The following is a 21,510-nucleotide window of genomic DNA, read 5'->3' as shown; positions in this document are numbered from 1 at the left end:
GAGACAGGTCTGCCACTTCAATCCTGCTAAAACCGTGTCCATCACGCCCTGGAACGTTGCGGGGGCCGAACACAGTCCGAATGGCAAAACCTTGAACTCGTAGAGGCCGTCTGGGGTGGTGAAGGCCGTTTTTTCGCGATCTCTTTTGTCGACTTCTATTTTTCCAATAGCCAGACTTGAGGTTCATCGACGAGAAGTATTTAGCGTTGCAGAGCCGATCCAATGCGTCGTCTATTAGTGGGAGGGGGTATACGTCTTCCTTAGTGATCTTGTTCAGACGACGATAATCGACGCAGAAACGTAGGGTTCCGTCCTTCTTCTTCATCAAGACTACAGGAGATGCCCACGGGCTTTTGGACGGCTGGATAATGACGTCGCGCAGCATTTTGTCGACTTGGTGCCTTATAGCCTCACGTTCTTGTGTAGAAACTCGGTAAGGGCTCTTTCGGAGTGATCGAGCACACTCTTCGGTTATTATGCGATGCTTTGCGACTGGCGTTTGTCGAAACCTTGATGACGTCGAAAAGCACTCTTTGTATCGTCGAAGTAAGCTTCTCAGCTGTTGTTGCTTAATCATGGGGAGACTTGAATTTATGTCGAAGTCTGGTTCGGAAACTACGGTCGTTGGGGTACATGCGGCAGAATCCGAGAAGACAAATGCATTGCTGGTTTCCAGAATTTCCTCGATATATGCGATCGTCGTGCCCTTGTTGATGTGCTTGAACTCCTGGCTGAAGTTTGTCAGCAACACTTTCGTGTTTCCTCCGTGCAGTCGAGCGATTCCTCTAGCGACGCAAATTTCACGGTCGAGCAGTAGACGTTGGTCGCCTTCGATGACACCTTCTACGTCAGCGGGTATTTCTGTCCCGGCCGAAATAACAATGCTCGAGCGAGGCGGGATGCTCACTTGATCTTCGAGCACACTCAAGGCGTGGTGACTGCGAAAGCTCTCCGGCGGTATCGCATGATCTTCCGACAGCGTTATCGATCTTGACTTCAGGTCTATGATTGCGCCGTGTTGGTTCAGGAAGCCCATGCCGAGAATGACGTTTCGTGAACACTGCAGGGAGGATAACGAAGGTGGCAGGGTAAGTCCGGTCACGAACGGTAATTCTTGCCGTGCAGATTCCAGTCGGCGTAATGAGGTGTCCTCCAGCGGTTCGAATCTGAGGGCCTTCGCATGCAGTTTTAACTTTCTTGAACTGGGCGGCGATGTGTCCACTCATTACGGAGTAATCGGCCCCTGTATCCACTAAAGCGGTAGCTGCGTGGCCGTCGAGAAGCACGTCGAGATCGGTGGTTCTTTGTCTGGTGTTGCAGTTAGGTCTCGGCGTCGGATCACGGCTGCGTCGTGTTGAACTGAAGCTGGAACGTCGCTTCGTCAGGTCGTCTTTCGTCGTCGTATTCTTTGCTTCCAGACTTCGTCGGGACGGCGGCGTGTCGTTATGTCGTCGAGGTAGTTTCTTCGGTGTCTTCGTCGGCGGCGGAGGATCTTCGTCAGTTCGACAAACAGCAACCGCACCTCCATCGGTTGCTGCTTTTAGTTTTCCGGATATGAGCTCACTGACCGGCCCCGGGCTGGGCCAGTGTATGGTCGGCGCTCCGGCGACAGGTAGCGGCCTGGTGATGGCGAACGCGACGGTCATCGAGAGCTCCACTGAGTAGCGGCGAGATAGTCGGCGATATCGCGAGGGCGTTCACATTGTTGCGGGCGTGGAGCGTTGACGGCGAAACCTCGCAGTCCCATCTCCCGGTATGGGCATCGTCGGTAGACGTGACCCGCTTCTCCGCAGTGGTAGCAGAGCGGGCGGTGGTCAGGAGCGCGCCAAACGCCTGTCTTCCTCGGGTAGCTGCGCTGAGCGACGGGTGGGCGTGCTGGCGGCGGCGGCGGTGGTCGACGAAATTGCGGCGTTACAGGGCCCTGGCGCGGTCGCGGAGGGGGACCTTGACGGCGTGCGACGGCGGCGTAGGTCATCGCTTCTGGCTGCGGATGCGGTAATTGAGGTTGCACCTCAGGAACTCCCAGCGATCGCTGGACTTCTTCTTTGACAATTTCGGCGATTGAGGCCACTTGAGGTTGTGATGAAGGGAAGATCTTCTGAAGCTCCTCTCGTACGACTGCCCTGATGGTCTCGCGTAGGTAGTGGGTGGCCAGTGACTGAACTCCGGCGTAGTTCGTCGAGTTCGTGCGGCGGTTGAATTGCCGGTTTCGCATCTCGAGTGTCTTCTCGATGCTGGTGGCCTCGCGAAGAAACTCGTCGACGGTCTTCGGTGGGCTTCGTACCATTCCGGCAAAAAGTTCCTCCTTCACACCACGCATGAGTAGGCGAACTTTATTCTCCTCGGGCATTTAAGGGTCGGCGTGGCGGAATAGACAACCCATTTCCCCCGTGAAGATCGCGGTTGTCTCATTAGGCAGCTGCTCCCGGGTTTCTAATAGCGCTTGGGCTCGTTCTCGGCGCACGACGCTTGCAAATGTCTGCAGGAAGCCGCTTCGGAACAGTTCCCAGGCCGTTAGGGTGGCTTCTCGGTTTTCGAACCACGTCCTGGCCGCGTCTTCCAATGCGAAAAAGACATGTCGCAGTTTGTCGTCGCTGTTCTAGTTGTTAAATGTAGCGACTCTCTCATACGTCTCAAGCCAGCTTTCCGGGTTCTCGAACGTTGAACCGCGGAACGTCGGAGGCTCCTTGGGCTGCTGCAGCACGACGGGGGACGCTGGGGCTGTCATTGGGGTGGACTTGGTGGCGATCTTCCTGGTCGTCTCAGGCAAAAGTCCGTGCTCCGGGAGCAGTCCTTGCAGCCTGCGGCTACCTCGCTGGTTCTTGGCGACGTTGGTGTTGTCTTCCGCGTGGGGTCTTGGGTCACGGCTTTGTGGGGGGCGTCCGGTACATGAACGCAAAGCACCTCCACCAGATGTCACGTGGTCGTGACGTCAAAGAACACAGTAGCAATACTGTGAAAGGCAAAACTAGCTTTTATTGGGCGAACCTGTGCCCACAAAACAGGCTACGCTTAAAGCACAACGAGAGCGGCGAGCACTGTCTGCAACAGTCGAAAATCTGAGCAACGGGTCAAGCGCGTCGGCTTTTACACATCAATTGTCGAATGTTCCAGACTAACCGCTGGGAACCGCGCCGCCTTCCACAAAGTTCTACATTATTCGCGTCGCGCACACATGCAATCAGGTTACACAAGTTTCGGTCACAGTGGATGGAACCATCGATAACATTCCTGAAACTTCCCACACATGCAAGCGCGTCGTGCGCTGTGCGATAACATTTGTTAGGCGGTGAAACGTGTCGCCCACCCGCCGTGGTTGCTCAGTGGCTATGGTGTTAGGCTGCTGAGCACGAGGTCGCGGGATCGAATCCCGGCCACGGCGGCCGCATTTCGATGGGGGCGAAAACATCCGTGTACTTAGATTTAGGTGCACGTTAAAGAACCCCAGGTGGTCGAAATTTCTGGAGTCCTCCACTACGGCGTGCCTCATAATCAGAAAGTGGTTTTGGCACGTAAAACCCCAAATATTATTAATCGTTTCGACGGCCCAGAGCAGCTTCTTTTCTCTCCGCACCGTCTTTATAGCACTTCTGTTAAAACACTCCCTCCTGGCAGTAGCCAATCACACACGTACAGGTCAAAACCCACCAGGACGACAGCCAGTCAAGAAGCACAAACTACACTGTTGCAGATGGACTATCAGACCGGCAGCCCCACCAAGTTCCAGCGGGCCGAATGGCGCAGAGGGGGTCTGGCCATGGGAATGAGCGAGATCTGTTACTCCCAACTGGTCTGCTCCGCTGCGTCTCAATATCAGGCGGGTAGCAGTCCGGGGCGGCTTTTTTCCGGAAAACGTCCATGAGCCCTTCGCGTCGTCTTGGCCTCCCCTGGAGTGGCAACTATTTCTTCCCTTTGTGGCACTTCTTCTCTGGCGAGGGGAGCTCGTTACGGGAAAATTAGCAGCGCCCAGCATCGCGTGCAAACTGTCCTCCGACTATCTTACCAGTGTGGCTGTCGCATGCTACTCTTGGGCGTGACAAACAGCATGCTGTCTACTGCAGTCATAACAGCTTCAATAAATTATCAATTGAGAAAATTCAAATAGCAATAACACAAATGCAGAGTTATATTATTAAAGTAGTTATTCAAAATTTAACTTACTCATTTTTACGTCTATCCTTTATATTAAGTTATTTTTATATTAAGTTCATGTTACTATTCCTATATATGCAAGGCTTACTAACTTATTGTATACTGCTTTATTGATTTAATTTCGGTTTCTTTTTCATCCTCTATTAGTCATTTATATTCCTTCTTTTCTCAATATCATTTTACAATCCGGTTCGTGGCCTATACCCCACAGTGGGTTTGCGCCATTGAATACGGCATCATCATCATCATCATCATCATCATCATCCACTAGAAGGCAAAGAAGCAGCAAGAAAGAAGAAGCAGTCCAACCCGAGAGCAGGCACGAATTGACCTGCGCCTATCTGCATTTCTTGCCCAGCTGATACACGTCGTCTGGGCAGAGTTTGCCAACAATGCCGTCCCGTCGAAAAAGTATCGTTGGCCAGGCAGACGACGCGCATCGCGGAGGCGGCGCCAACCGACACCAAGAAGAGGCCGCCCGAGCAAACGGGCCAGCAGCCACGCTAGCTGCGGGCTCGGCACCACGGCCACCAGGGGCAACTACGGCCATCAGGCCGGCTGGAACGTTCAACAACGCCCGCGAGGTACTCGACTGGCTCGGCGTTCACCACGAACCGCCGGACGCGCAGCGCTACGACTGTTACGCTGGCGGCCTTCATCCCGGCATTCCTGCATCGCCACCGGCAGCTGGCCGCGACTTGCAGCCACATCACGACGCAAAGCACGCCGGCTACGTACGTCGTCAAAGCTACGCCGGCAAGAGCCATCCGCCTTACAACACTGCCGTCCGCACTGCCGAAGGCCAAGGTGACCATCACGGCAATAAGCACATCGGTAAGGTCCCGCCTGTCACCGTGGTCGCCGGCAAACCCGATGCACGAGAGAACGCGGCGCCAGCAACATCAGTCGTGTCAGACGCCAAAGGCACAGCTCGCGCTGAGGAGAATGCCCACGGAAGCCCAGTGAGCACCGCCGTGCAGGGCGCCCAAGTCGCAGCTGCCGTTGCAAACGGAGCGCCGGCGAGCGCCGTCACGCGGGATGCCAAGGGAGCAGCTCGCGCCGAACCCGATCCCCGCGGAACGATGCAGCTGCGTGCCATCGGCAGCGCTGAGGGCATTCGTCCCGACCATGCGGCTACTTCGGCTCCTGGCAATTTGTTCTCGTGGATACCCAAAATCTTCGAGGCGCCTGACGACCAAGCGCTCGAGCAGGCAAAGCAGGCGGGGCAATCCGTGCCACCGCCCAAGGCCACGGCATTTCCGCTCCCCACTGCCGGGAACGTACAGCCGAATCTGCACTCGCTTAGCAACATCATTTACGGGTCTGATTCAAGCACCCTCTCAACAACCACGCCCCGGGTTGTTGTTGGCCGTTCTTGTGAGGCTCGAGCATTATGCTGCGTCGTTTTCGGAATGCTCCTGATGCCCGCCTGTCTCTTTGCGCTGTCCTATTTCTTCACACCGAAAGACGTCGTTGCTATGCCTCCGGTTACCGAGCCTAAAGGTTCTACCTCCTTTACGACGATGACGTTGCCAAACATATTTTCGTCGCATGCCGCACCATCCACGGCTGACCCATGGGCAGGCGTTCCACCTCACTGCCGAGAGAGTAACGCAATTAACACCAATATTAGCGAACTCAGCTTAACGGCTTACAAACCTTTCGGACACCAAGCATCGCAGAGAGTTTTCTGCCTCTACAACAACTCTCGCTTCCTAAGGGATCATATGTTCGACTTCGTGCCGGAGAATTTACCACTAAGCTACTGCAGCTACATCGTGTACTGGTCGGTGGCAATTGTGAACGCCACCGTTTCGAGCCGCGCCCAGCGGTTCGACGCGGCGTACGGTCTCTGGAAGCTCCGACAGGTCTTGAACAAACACCGGCTCTCACAGAGGGTCGGCGTGCTCATGGCCCTGGGTGGCTACCCTGAAGACAGCGCGCATTTCTCCCGACTGGGCAGAGACCCTTCGGCTATGGCACGCTTCGTGACGAGTGTTGTTCAGACAATCGACATTCACCGACTAGACGGATTCACAATTCACTGGGTGGCTCCACATGTCACTTGCCAGAATGTGAACGATGACAGAACTATGTCAGCCCTCGTCGGCAAATTTCGCGAAGCATACTGGCTCAATGGCTGGGTCAGCCCAGCAAAGCTGATCACTGCCATCTTACCTGCTGACCAGCAGTTAGCCCGGAGTCCGCCAACCAGCGTCCTGGACCAGCTTGATTTTGCCTTTTTCGAGACGCATCTTATTCGACCGACCGCGGGTACGTTTGAGCTGTGCAGTGAGGTGGCGTCGGCAGCGGTCGGGTTCCTGCATATAATGTCAAGCAACGTCCACCTAGAAGAGAGGATCTGTGCCGGCGTCAGTATGACGCCATGGATCCTCGACCTTCGAGGTCGCCCTACTCTGGCCTCCAGACCTTCGAACTTCACGGCGATTCCGGGCACCGCTTCGTTGTTTGAAATTTGCAGCGTCACGGAATTGTGCGTAGACACCACGGTGCAAAAATGCAACCTACTCAGGATACCTTCACCTGTCTCGAGCACTGCGACTCCCTTGACCGCATCCAGCGCCACTAGCGACGTCACCTCCGATGCGACCCTGGACATGAATAGCACAGTCGACGCCAACAACACGATGGACATGAACACAACAACGGACACGAACGTCACAATGGACACGAACGTCACAATGGATGTGAACACCACGATGGACATGAGCAGCACCGTCTCAGCGAGCGCAAGGAGTTTCGAGCCGGTTGCGATCGTGTTCCACACAGATACCTCGCTCTCCCGAATATTTTTTCACGGCCCTCCGAGACACATACCATTCTGCGTACTTCTCTACGACTTGGACATGGACAATTATGAATCAACGTGCCCGGGCGCGGGCGTAGAGCGTGTGGCTCTGACGCAATTCCACGATGCTGTTAGCATACCGTCCGTGAACTGGCTGCGCACGGCTTTTCCTCCATGCTGACGGGATATTCACCGACGGTGTTGCTTCATATTCTTGCCTACACCTGATTATAGTGTTTGTCTCTATAGCGTTCTTTGAAGCTGGTGAATATATAGTACTGTTTTCTGTTTCTTTGCAGCGCATGCGTAATAGACCGCATGAAAGGACGTGGAGCAATTGCATAAACCTTTTCATTCACGGAATACTTATGTCGAATAAAATTAGATCTACGCGAAAAAAAAAAAAACTTCAGGCACAGGCCGTGCCGCGTGTCTCGAGTAAACGGCTTTCCCCGTTATGCGGGACCGTCCAAATTGAGGATTTTAGAAGCCGGAAATTCATGTCGACTGCGTCAGTGTAAATTGGCTTTCTGGTTTCTAAAATACGCGCCTTATTCTTTACTTATGCGCTCATTGAATGAATGATGTCTATCACAACACCTACAGCAGCCGCAGTTTCACATCGACTGCTTTGCTCTAATCTTGTAGAAAATTTGGTCGCGATACACAACAACCAGAAAGAAAAAAAATCATGCAAGGACTTTGGCAATGTTCATAATATAACACTCATTACTCTCTTGCAGGTTGTTGGGCTGTCACTGTGCGAGCCGCGGTGGGTTAGTTCTCGCCCGGCTCGGTGGGCCTTCTCGTTGAGTTTGGTAGGGGCGCTCGGGTATTCGGCGGTTACTTCTCCCACATGTGCCGGGGTCCATTTGAGGTATTTGGGTGTGATTTTGCTGTTCTTGAAGTCTTCTGCTGTGCGGTTCAGGATTTCGGACGCCTCGGTGGAGACGCAGCCCTTTGTGAAGTTCCTATAATGAGGAAGGGGGGAGGACTGCGGCGGAGGCGATGGAGAACACGGAGGAGGCGACGACGACGAAGTAGCGACACAAGACGACAGGGACAGACATAGAGTTTCTCACTACATTACCTAGAGGGAAATCTGGCGCTGCTGCGCTGTGGTATGCATGGGAATGCCGGTATATTGTGGATTCGGATTGACATCGTTCTCGTAGAGACAGGACACCTTGAAGACGCTCTTGGCAAGTACCGTTCCGTCTGTCACAATGATTCATTTTCTACTAGAACAGCACGTGAAAAGCTGTTTTAGCTTTATTATTACGCGAAAACATGTTTTGTTTAACTATGAGAACTTGTTATTGTGTGTACGACTACATGTTACGTAAAAAGTACCAGCGGGCCGCTAAAGTTGGAGGACAGACGACAAGGTTCGCGCTCGCTTTGAAACAGTTGGTCGTCTGTTCTTGCATTTCTTCGCTTGGTCATGCATCGTGGGTGAGTAAAGATGTAATATGCGTGAATGGAAACATTTTATGAAGATTTTACTTTGAGAACGCGTTATTTGCGTAGCCATATCCACGTTTTAGACGAAGCCTCTTACAACACCAGCCAACACGAGCCTCGCAGACACATATACCGTCATTCCCATGACGGCACGGTGCCCCCTTAAGAAACTCCCATAGACGGTGGCGCCAGATTACCCTCTAGGTGTTATAGTGAGAAACTCTATGGGGACAGACTGGTCACGTACCACGACATACACCCACAACCCCACAAACAACTCGACAGGTCTCAAGAAACAGACTGGAGAAGGTTGCAAACCAGAACCTTCCGAAACGCCGCACACTTAAACAGAGTAAATTCCAGACAATACCCAGACGAGAGCTGCAAGCTCTGCAGGCACGAACACGCAAACAGGGCACACGTCTTATGAAAAGGCACAGATATCACAGCAATATACGTGGAGAACAAAATAGAACCGGGCCTTCTCGAGGAGCGATGGCTATATAAGCGCTCCGACTAGCTCGGAACTACACGACGAACTATATAAGGGTAATCCGGCGGGCCCGGGCAGCGGTGGAAAGGCCATGCCTCAGCACACATAATGCGCGGGTGGCCTGAGCCCGGGCTGGCAACCTTGCAGGTGCTTTTCTCGTTAAAGTTTTTTCCGTCCGTCCATACTCTCTTGCATTCACGTAGTGAAGCTATTGAGTTATGGCCGAGAAAATCTGGTGGTGAAGTGAAGGAGTGCATTGCGAGACGCGCTTCAGTGGCGGAAAAGTAAAGGACGGAAAGTGACCGTGGTTTGTGTTGGAAATAACAGTGACTAAGCAATCTTCAAGAACTTTCAAAACTGGTATTTATGTTTGAACCGTCAGCTATGGGAATCTGGATTGACCTTCCAGAATCGCATTGGTATTGAGGGTGTGGACACATGCAATTTTGCAGGAGTGCCAGGAATTCTGTACGTCCAGAAAGATTGCTTAATGAATTACGTACTGCGTTACAATCGCAGGTGGTGTTTCAGCGTCTGCTATTTAAGAGACGACTGATAGAAACAGGCGACATTTACGACTTAAAGGGAAGCTGAAACGGTTTTCAATTTCCACGAATTGCTGGGATTCGGAAGAACAGACCTAATAATTTACGGTTCCGAATTTTTTTTCTTCGTTTTGTTAATATAAGGGGCGGAAATCGCTTTCTAGATCACCCCCGCGGACACGCCCCCATCGCTTCCCGGAGCGCCGGGTGAGGTGGTTGCCAGAGGAGAGAACCAGCGAGAGTGACGTCATTCGCGGCGACCGAGCTGCCGGACCGGCGTGCTGGCATGTACTGGCATGCCTCTCCCCGTCCTGCGCTTTACTGAACGACGCTACGAGAGATCTGCCGCCGCTCACGTTTGTTTTATTTTGCTATTTTCGTAAAATGTTCTTTCGTGGAGCTGCCCGTCGCGGCAGGTTCACGTGCATGCTCGCGCAAGCAAACGCCGCTGGCACGCTGCGAAGCATAAACGGAAACGCGCGCAGTAATAAATTTTGGTGACCGGACTTCGTGCGTAGCTTCCACAGCGTTGCACCTGAGGTATGAAATGGAGTATAGGCTTGCCTAGTGACATTCGACGTACGGTTGCAGTTATCGTGTTTACCACACGGCGGTGCTAAAACTGCCTAATATATTTATGTGAACACTTGCATGAAGCACGCATACCGATTCTTGATCGAGCCACAATCGCAAAGTCGTCGAACCATAGTATGAATATTGCACATATAATACCTCTGGCCATCTCTGGATGTGTATGATAAGCAACTTCCGTAACTGTACCTCGCAGCACTGCATGTGCGCGGTTCGAAACGCGGCACTTATGTTCGCGAACGTGTATCAACACTAAAAAAACCACGGGACTTTAGACAAGCAGCGGCAAGGTGCTTGACATCGCGGAATTGCACCCGCGTTTACAATCTAATGAGAAGTTAGTGCTTCGGCATTCTTCCAGCAGCAATTTCCCAGTGACACTTTAGCGCATTTTTTCTCCCGTCATTGGAACGTGCAGCTACATGAAAAAAAAACATACGTACCAGCTAAGATTTCCAACGCGCGAGAAGGTGCACAAATCGCTCTCGCTGTTGGCGCACTCAACATCGTCGTTGCCGCCGTTACCGCCATTGCCGCCATCGTTTTCCGTATCGGCTGTCGGTTCAACATGTACGGCGAAAATACAAGCTGTCCGAGACAGCGAAAACGTTCCATAATGCTTACAACTCAGCTATGAAGCCAGAACAGAACAGCGTGCTACGCTCTGAAACGGCGGCATGCGGCGGCGCCGACCGGCGACTGCCGTGATTGACGTCACAGCGGCCCCGGCCAATCACGGGCAACAGCGGCGCTCGCACGATGCCCTGAGGCGCTGGTGCGCGTTTTCTTGAAAAAACAGCCGCTTGCGTTTGTTTCCGCCCTCCTTGAACCAGATATTCGTGTTCAGGGGACTCAAAACTGTCGAATGCCGCAGAGAAATCATTTTTTTTTCGTAAAGTGTTTCAGCTTCCCTCTTTAAGGATGTCTCCAATACGGGAAATACTCTTCAGGTAAACACTTGACAAATTACGCCGCTCCATACTATTTGCTAGCAGGCTAGTTATCCAAAGATTAAGTGCACGCTCGTTTTATGAGCTAGACTGCACAGCTGCACTTGAGACATGACATGGTACTTGGTAAAGACACTGCTCGTGATGGACAGCTACGAGTGCACGCACGCATGTAAAGAAGTGACTCTGCGATATGACCAGCGCACATTTCGCTCGAAGGGCAGCGCCACAGGCACAGGGACCTAGCCAGGGGGGGGGGGGCTTATGGGGCTTCAGCGCGCCCTCCCTCCCCGAAATTTTTTCGTACCTTTCACGCACCGCCGACCAAAGAAACCCCCGGCGCCGGTAATCATCCTGGATTTTGTCTAGAATGCCTTTTTCACGCTCGAAAAGACACTTCACCGCGAACATAGCGAACTCGGGCTGGATTTTGCGGCAACGCCCACGTACCGGGAGTCACATAGCGCAAGGAGCCCCATCCGAGCACAAAGCTTCAAGGGCGTTTCGATGGCGAGCGGGCTCGCCGCGGCACCTCGCGGAGGTCGTGGAATCTATGGAGCGCATGGATGTGAATTCCGAAACTTTACGGGAATAAACCTCGTAAACTTTTGGTGTGAAAGATGCATTGACATTTCCAAAGCTGTGCTTTAGATTTTCGATTGCGGAACTTTGTGGGTTTAATACTGTTATAAATATTTGACGCCAAAGGTGCACTGACTTTTCTAAAGTCTTACATCGGAACATACGATACAAGCCAAATCAACACACTATCAGATAAGTTGACAAAGCACGCAGCGAGGTCCGATGAGACGAAGCGTTGTGGTGGATCATTTGTGCCTTCATGTCACATAAAAAAATACCAACATTTTCTTTTTCACCTACGCCAAAGTATACACTAAAGCCAGCCAAGGTAACTACGTCCTTATTTATTTTTTGTGCTTTGACATTTATTCGCGCGGAAACATTGAGCCTCTTCAACTTTTTTGTTCTCGTTACCCTACCTGCGGACTGCTAGAGCCAGTCAGAGCGCATACGTTTTTCTCGTGTTCCCACGACTACTGCGCGGCGCACTTCGCTGCGCGGTCGGTTTGCTCTGGGCGAGTGGATTTTCACCTGGCAGAGTTTTGGAGATTTTCTGGCTAGCAGACGAGAAAAAGAAACAATGGTCGCTCGCCGACATCACTGTGAGGACTCGACGGATTGCACCGCGTTCGCTTGAGCGCAACCTCTCCGCAAAGTCTTATCTCGCCGGCGTAGGATACCGAGCAGTACGCGTATGCTTCTCGGTGGACCAAGCGTCTCACGTTTTCTTCAATATTCCTTCGGTAGCCACATTAGGTGCCCAAAGTAGGCATTCGATTGCAGCCGACATACTGTCCTTTGCGCTTCTTCATTTCGGTGCCCCCGCCCCACAAAAGGAGAAAAAAAAAATACATTGTTAGGACGCAGTGAATTGTCGCATGGTGAAAGTTCGATTTCGTTACTTATTTTGCGGAAAGTAATGGGCCACGGGACGCTTCAGTTGCCGGATACTCTTATTATATTAATTCGATATATTATATAACACGCCAGGCACATCCCTGCCGTCGCTGTCGCCCTCATGTTTTGTATAAAGTCCAAAGGCGATAACATCGTGACCGAGCGCCGCATGCTGTATGTGCGAGTGAAATCGGGGGGGTGGGGTGTTGAATGGGTGAGCCGACGATGGTGACTCAGTCTTGTGTGCGCAAAGGAGAAAAGCGGGGAGCAAGTAATTCACACGCGATACATCGGGGGGAGTGAATGGAATGGGGGCGGGATCTAGTTTTTTGTGAATCTGTGACTGCGCAACATGTTCATTTGCCTTGTTTGACGCATTATGTAGTGACTTTTTCTTAGATACGTAGATTTATTGGAGACTTATAACTGAAATATCTTGTTGCGAGGTTTTGTGTATACTTGCAGTGAACTTTGTTTGCACTGACACTTTTTTGCCCTTTATCAAGCTGTATTTTCGCATTTGTATACCCCATTGCATCTTCGCATTTCTAATGTACGAGGGCGAGTCAAATGAAAGTGAGTCAAGCCGTTCCGCGCAATAATGGTTCGGTTCATTATCTGCGGTGCATGCGCATAGCACTCAGGCATCTCTCATTTACAAAAGTGGTACGCAGGTGTGAGGATAAATGTTCTATAATGCTCTCATACACTGGTTTGAACATGGTTTCGTGACATAAACGACACTCCAAAAGTTGAACAGCGTGGTGCCGGCAAGTTTTTGACAGCTGGCGGTATTTCCCAAAAAGAAATTAGTCGCCGTATGGCTGCCGTGCACGTTGAACATTGCATTTCATTGGCCACTCTGAAGCGTTGGAGCAAACGGTTCAAAGAAGGACGCGAAAGTAGCAAAGACGATCCAAGACCGGGCCGAAGCCATCGTGCAATCACCTCCAACAAAATTGCAAAGCTCGATGAGCTGAGGAGACAAGAACGTAGGATAAGCATCGATGAACTTGCACAACGTGCGAACATCAGTCACGGTTCGGTTCAGGCCATAATTTATGAAGATCTCGGTTATCGGCTCTTGTGTGCGCAATGAATGCCCAAAATTTTGAACCATTGCCAGAAGACGAAGTTCGGCGTTGCCTTGACTCATCTGATCCGGTATCACAATGAGGGTGACGACTTCTTCTCTGCAATTGTGATCGGGGACAAACCATGGTGCCACTACTACAAGCCTGACACACGAGGGCAAAGCTTACAGTGAAAACATTCGAATTCACCATGCCCAAAGAAAGCAAAAGCCATCATTCCCGCCGGAAAGGTGTTGCCTTTTTTTATCATCAGGGGCCATTACTGATAGAATTTGCTAAATCTTGAGAGACTATCAAATGTTTAAACGCCGGAACGGCTGCGTGTCGCAATCAAGAACAAACGAGGTGGAAAATTGAGTAATGGAGTCATCTTGCTTCACGACAATGCCCGTCCCCACGTCGCTGATGTGGTTAATGCAAAACTGGTAAAGTTCGAGTGGGAAACGCTGCAACATCCGCCATGCAGCTCAGATCTGTCGCCTTGCGACTTGAACATTTTGGGCAATTTAAAAAAACAGCTCAAAGGAGCCAGATTCATGTGGGACGATGACGTGAAAGAGTCAACTGGAGACTTTTTGAAACAGCAACCCAAGCAGTTTTATGAGACGGGAATCACGCGACTCGTTACTCAATGGGACAAACGTCTAAATTCTCATGGTGATTACATTTAAATGAAGTACCCCGTTGGTCATATATCCGCATTGGCTCACTTTCATTTGACTCGCCCTCGTACATTTTGCAGAGCTGCTTTTTATACGTGCTCTATGTTGCGACTAATTTCGGTGCAATTACTCACGATACACGACCGGTGACAGCTGCTCCTGCGTAATACATTGGAACAAATGAAAGCGTCATTGAGATATTTCACTGGCCATTGCATATGTACAAGAATCTAAACAAGGTCCTTGAATGACAAAGTTTCATTAACGTACGTATTTGTCCTCAACTTGTTCATTTCATGGCCTTTACATTTTTATATCAACGGCATGCACTGCTTTGCTGGTTTCGAACTGATATAGTTCTAAAGTTCGTGTGATGTTTTCTTTACTTATTAAAAAGACAAAAACATGGAAGCATTGATATCAGTTATCTTGGGCAAACTTTTTGGCACATACGAGTATATTATTTCGTGAAAAAAATACATATTTTACTTGTTTTGACAGTGCGTAGTGTTCAAGAATTCGTTTGCAGCATCTTTGGCCATGGCAATGCAATTATTATTCATGTATTTGATCCCTCGACAAATTGTTTAAGAGGAAACTTTAGCTCGGGCCCAATTACAACGCCGCCTATTCAAATACATGTAAAACGCAGGAACCCTTTTCTGAGATAACCCCTGGATCACTTTTAATAAAATTTGTTGCATTTGAGAGAGAAAGTTAAATTCTAGTGTCTGTTGGAAGCGGAATTTCAGTTTAGAGCCTGAATTTTGTTTAAAATATTTCGAAAAATTGGAAAGTTCGAAAAAAATAGCAGCACGACGTTTACAAACTAATAGCTATGCATCAAGAACAGATATCGTGGTTTTTCAAATGACATCTATTATAAGAGTCAAACCGGACAAATTTGGTGGATGGTTACGTTGTGTAAAAGGGTTCTGCACAAGCCATATTTCCACAATACTAATTTTTCTTAGATTCATGTGTAACATATAAATTTTTTCCGCTGTAGATGTACTATTAGATGCAACTTAGAAAATTGTGATATCGTTTTTCGTTGTTGAGTTGCAGAGTTTTAAACTTGATAGTTTCGTTTTCTGAAATTGTGCGATTTTGGCCAATTTTTAATAAATAATCCACAACGTAAATGAAAAAGTAGGGATCAGCAGTCAATAAAATTTCCGTTTTCTTTTAAATGGAACAAACCTCGTCAAATTTGGTGCAGCGGTTACCGAGAAAAACGAATTCCCCTTCTAGACGTTTTTAGATGGGAACACCCGAGCTAAAGCTTCTTCTTAAGGAGGCGGCCGAGCTGCAACGTCAGCCCCCCCCCCCCCCCCCCCCCGAACGAAATTTCTGGCTACGCCACTGCACAGGCACGATGTTATTTTTGTAGGTTACTATATCTACCGCAACCGCTGCCGTCTAATGTTAAGGAGAAAATTTATGCAAGTCCAACGAACATCCTGGAACCTGTGTGATGCGGTTAATCAGGCGCTATAGATATGACCAGTTGGTTCGTGCGTGCGTGGCGTAAACTGGCGCGTTTAACTGCTTCCGCGCAAGGCAATGTGGCACAGTCGCGATCATATATATATATAAAAAAAAGCTGGTTGGCGTTGGAACAATCGAAGTGTACGTGCATCTGCGACCCTTACTTCGCCACCAAATTTTCTCAGCCTTATGTGAGTAACTTCACTACATGATCGCATACGTGTTCTTTTGTGAACTTTACCAAAACCCCTGCATGCTTTTTTCCCCTGGTTGTTGTGTATCGCAATCAACGTACAGCCTAATGGTTGGGTCATCGAGATGCTGCGCTGGGGCAGAAAGTTTCGGTCCCACCATGGGCACGTGACCGATTAAAAAATAATTTGTTTGGAGGTGTGAGCTGCTCGGCCTGGCAAGTCACCCGAGCCGGATGGTCTGAACGCGGCATGGTACAAAGCGTTCAAATATGACTTGTCTTCTGAGTTGGAAGACGTCTTCGGTGAGGCATTTGAGATGGGAACGTTACCGCTGTCATTCTTACAAGCACACACTGTGCTCGTTCCAAAAACAAAATGAAAAGCTAAGCTAAGACGTGTGACCTCATACAGAACAATCTCGTTAATTAGCTGTGATTATGAAATATTTATGAAAATATTGGCTAGTAGACTTCAGACCATTGTGACGCAGACTGTGGGAGCCACCAAACCTGTGGTATTAAGGGTCACTACATTTTTACTAATATCCATTCTACGAGGTGTGTGCTTGAGTGTTGTGATGCCACTCGGTCGCCTGTTGCAATCCTCCAGCTTGACCTAGAAAAGGCATTCGATTGTCTATCGCATGTCATTTTGTTTGGGATAGAACATGTTAATTTAGGCTGAATCATCACTGACGGAATATCGATAGCGTATCGGAACAGCAAAACGCGTCTGATAGTCAACAGCAGATTGGGGCCCCCCGCTGACGTCCAGAGAAGAGTACGTCAAGGGGGCCCAGCGAGTTTCCTCTTTTAAGGCGTAAGACTTTAGTGGCTCATGAGTGTCCGTGCACAGTCCGTGGTGGACGCAGGAAAGCGGTGATCAATCGCAACTCGTGACAGCTGTCACAATGCTTGATGAATGACCCTAGGTGAACAATGGGTGGTCATCATGATAAATAAAAAAAACAAATAGAAAAATAAATAAAAAGTAGAAATAAACAAAAATAAAAATAACATATATCCGAGGCAGTCGGGTGTCTCCGAAGAGCACGAGCACTGCGCTTGCATCCCATGCTCGCGGCCACGGTGGCGGCCGTTCGCAGAACAGTTCAGACAACAGCAACAGAGGCAGTCATAGACAGGCTTTCGCCTATCGCAGTTTAGCTCAGCAAAGTGCCCATTGATTTTATGCATATATATATTGAAACGTTGCGTCTAGCAATAAATGAAAATGATCGGGTTCATGGCTTTCCACTGCAGACTTCCGAGGTAAAGTTCTTAGCGTACGCTGGTGATATAGATGCTGTACGGAAAAAAGAGAGTCTACTAGAGACATTCGCTGCAGTAAGACGGTTTGGAGAGGCAAAAACGGGGAGGTTTCTGAACAGGAAAATGTGCCTGGGGTTGTAGCACGCCCAGTGGCCGTCAGCCCCAGACACATTTGGCAATGCAAAGCGGGTTGAAACCGCAGTGAAGTACCTCGACGTTCCACTTGAAAATTATGAGAAAACTGATGATTTATGGCCAGAAAACGTGAAAGAAACACGAGAAAAGGCGGAGAGGTGGAAAGGTGCACATCTCTCAATTTTCGCCAGAGCGACAGTGTGCAATTTATTTTTTGTTAGTAAATTATGGTATATTATGCAAATGTTGTATTGTTCGCGAGCGTATATGCAGAAGTTGCATCGAGTCTTCGCTGTCTTTATTTGGGCGTCCAGCTGGGAACGCTCCAGCCGCACTAATCTTAATCGGCGAGTGAAAGAAGGGGGCCTGGATCTGGCAGACTTTTTCGTGCGGCAGCTTAATTGTAAATCGATTTTTCTTCTTTCGTGACGTCAGCGACCCGTTATTAAGATCGGTGTGTCAAGTGAGACTTGGCTATGCGTTACCAGAGTTTTGTTATCACCAGTGAAATTATGCCTGGTACTCTATTTGAGTTATTTAAGGAGGTAGTAGCAAGCGTCCGTTTTTGTCGGTACGGTTTTTCGAATGATTATCTGTTCAGAGTAAAAAGGAAGGAAAGTGTACCTGTGTGATATTATTTTTCCAGCGCCAATGTACAGAACCATATACAGTAGAGCTCTACTGTGTAAGGTGATTTCCATGACCTAGGTCATGGAAATAACCTTTTAAAACGCGTAATAAGAATGCACGTGCAGCCAGGAGTGAAATCTTTTGTCTTCATACTTCACACTGTCACTCTGACATTGAGAAAGTTTTTAGAAGAACGGAAGTTTTACATGCCCTGGGGTTCCAACTGTGTGATATGCAAAAAAAGAAAAAAAAAACGGAAACAATAGATCATGTTTTCATACATTGTTGGGAGAGGATGTACTGCTGGAATGTCCTGCAAAGAAAGATTTCCCGTTACATTCGTACGGCATCAGATTTCTGCCGTTAGATAATGAGGACGGGGTTCCATTTGACCTCATCATGCTGACAGGCGCCTACTGTCTATGGCGAGCCCAAATGGAAGACTTCTACGGTGACCCAGACACGCGGTCTGCGCGCCTGCATTTCCGTGAACACATGTCGCGCTTTCTAGAAGTACAAAAAAAGGACAAGTTGGTGTGCCTGAGTGACTACCGAGGATAGAAGCATTGGCGTTCCTAAAATAAGTTTAATAGACAAAGTCCACCAAGTCATGCTGGCCGCTATATAAGAGCATGTTTTTTCTGCCCTGTTTTTGTGTGGTATTTATGAATTATTTTGCCTCTTTATGTTTGTATTGCTGATAAGATGTAGGTGCATGTGAACCTGTCGAGAACTGAAAATAAAGAAAAAAAAAGGTTACAAAACCCATACATTCTGCCGTTTGTCACAACGCGCAAAATTCATTTCCTAGGCAAAAGCGTCCTCTGGAGCCCGTCCCTTACCTCGCATAAAGGCATCGCTGGGCGACGCCATCGTTATTACGGGGGCGCCTTCGATACCGTCGGACTGGGATCTGGCGGAATGTGAGGCTTTGGTTTGAAAGATGGACGGCGGTATGAACTTTTCTGGGCGGCTCCTGTGCCTTCCCGTTGCCACCTTTGGAAACTTGCGCGTGTGGCCGTTTCGCAGACGAGCTGTTCGCGACGTCGATGTCTTCTTGGTCGCTACTCGGCGAGGCTTGATTAGTGTCAGAGACGTCTACGGCGCACGTTGGCGTAGCGGTTTCCTGTCGTACAGATGCCACATAACTGTTGTCGCTTCCAACACTTTTCACAATTCCCTTCTCGGAAGTTTCGATAGCTGCCGACGTAGGTTTGCTGTCCTTGATTCCCGCAGCCTCCGCCGCGCCCGCCTCGTCCACAATGTGCTCGGTGGGGTCCTCCCGGCTCCTTTGGCTTGCTACGCTTGCGTAGGTTTTAGCGCACTGGCTATCACCATGTCCGAACCGCCGACAAAGCTTACACCGTGGAACGCGGCAGTCTCGGCGAATCTGCCCTGTTCGCTGACACCGCAGGCAACGCGGCGGTCTTCCCGGTACCACCACAAGGGCCTTAATGCCAGACACTCGTAGCTGGTGTGGCAGGTTGTCCAAAGTCACGCCACCCTTCAGCTGCAGATTAACCGTCCGTGTCGAGGAGCCCTTATCGCCGAGTCCTGGTACACGCCACTGCTCTCTGCAAACGTCCGTCACTTTGCCGTACGGTGCAAGAGCAGCGCGCACGTCTTCATCTTGTCTGTGGTAAAGCAGCCAATAGAGCCTCAGGCGCACAGTATGGGTGCTCGGATCTATCACGAGGCAGCGGTGATTCTTCACAGTCACATCAGTTACGGCGAGCAACTTCTTCATTCCTTCCGCACTCTTGAAGGTCACCGCCCACACGTGGTTCATCTGAAACGCCCCCAGGGCAACTACCTCGGGGAGCAGTTCCAGACAAACCAATGTATTTCGGAAGTCCTCAGCTCGAAACGGACTGGCTTTTACGCTGATGCGTGAAGGAAAACAGTATTTAGGACATACGAACCTGATGGCAGTTGTGGCAAAATAATCTCATAGTCCGTAGAGTCACGTGCACCTGTCCTGCTACTGCGGCCCTGCTGGGCCGCATTCGCCGCTCCAAGGGAGCTCGACATTGCACGACCGTACACTACGGTGGCCGCAAGTGGAATCGCCCTCGGCCATCCTGACACTGTATGTCGCCCGCGAGACGCGCGCGTCTCATGGGCGGCGCGTACAGCGCGGTATAAAAAAAACGCAAAATATTCTGTCAGAAGTGGGATTCCAACCCACGCCCACATACGTAGGCCAGAAGCCTCGTGCAACCCGCATCGCTGGGTAAGGTTGCCCTTGAGTCTGGCGCCTTAGAAGACTCGGCCATCAGGGCTTGGCGATTCTTTTTTTTTTCTTTATTGCCAGTCCTCGACATATCACAACACAAATTCCTTAAATGATATAAAAAAGACCATAAGAAAAGAGGAGTGAATATAGAAACCGAACAAGAAACAGTAATATACACATTCGTTGCCGTCCTCTACTGTGGCAGGACGTTGTCGTACTAAAATTCCTTAAGTGCTGTCAGGGGTTCAACCCTGTACAGCCACCCAGGAACCAGCTGTTGCAACTTCTGCACTTCTACATACCAAGTCATGCATTCCCGGAAGTATACACGTGCTGGTCGAGCATCCGGGTCACAATGGTAACCAGACATTCTTGCGCGCCATAAACAGTGGAGGCCCGTAAGCATGATCAGGTCGTACGGGAAACCTTCGTCGTCATATACTGGCAGAAACCTGATTCCGTGGGGATCTAAAGGTAGCTCCTTTTTAGGGTTCTTTGCAACACGTCCCATAAAAATACCGCTTCCCAACAGTGGATGAAGACATGATCTATGCTTTCTGGTTTTTTACATATAAGACAGTGGGTTCCCCATGGCATGTAGAACCTACGTTGTTCCAGAAAGATTTTAACGGGTAAAGTACCGGTATGTAATTTAAAGAAGAACTATTTGGTGGCTGGTTGAACTGGCATATTCTTGAGTCATTTCAATATGTCTAGGCCTGGGCCTCCAATGTGCGCGGCTCTGTACATCGGTACCGGCAAAACGCTGTCACACAAATCACGATTTAGCTTTTTCCGTTTTACACTCCACAAATATGCACTTGAAGAACGAACACGCAAAAAATAAACACTCTGAACTATTTCCCGAAAGAAACCACGGACTGGTCCTGGAATTATTTCCGTACCTACAACAAATTCAAGAAGTGATCTTGGCAGCCTCATTTGGATCGCGGTGCGCAGAAATGGGTCATTTGTATCTCGAAAAAAGCAGGACCTGTTCACTAGTTGACGCAAGAACAGGTGCGCCAACCCCAGACCGCCGTCCTTCACACGCCGGAAGAGATTATCTCGGCTGCATCGCTGCCACCTTGATGCCCACACGAAAACAACAAACACGCGCGGTGCAGTTTCTGCACATTAATCCCAGAACACTGTAAAAAAAAAATTAAATTATGGGGTTTTACGTGCCAAAACCACCTTCTGATTATGACCCAGAACACTGTAGGACCTGCATTACGTACCAGATTTTTGTCACGAGAAACATGTTGCACGCTGTAGCTCTTGCGAACATTGACAAGTGACCGGCGTTCCATC

General features: G+C 49.7%; 1 protein-coding gene across 1 annotated transcript; it reads left to right on the top strand.

Moving 5' to 3' along the window:
- Window positions 1-4,455: 4,455 nt before the first annotated feature.
- Window positions 4,456-7,253, top strand: LOC142579857 (uncharacterized). The gene has a single exon (XM_075690476.1). The coding sequence runs from the start codon at window positions 4,545-4,547 to the stop codon at window positions 7,140-7,142; it is 2,598 nt and encodes an 865-aa protein (XP_075546591.1). The 5' UTR covers window positions 4,456-4,544; the 3' UTR covers window positions 7,143-7,253.
- The last annotated feature ends 14,257 nt before the right edge of the window (window positions 7,254-21,510 follow it).

This window comes from Dermacentor variabilis, chromosome 4 (genome assembly GCF_050947875.1).
Source record: "Dermacentor variabilis isolate Ectoservices chromosome 4, ASM5094787v1, whole genome shotgun sequence".
Classification (NCBI taxonomy): domain Eukaryota; kingdom Metazoa; phylum Arthropoda; class Arachnida; order Ixodida; family Ixodidae; genus Dermacentor; species Dermacentor variabilis.
This window is presented reverse-complemented; position numbering and strand designations above follow the sequence as displayed.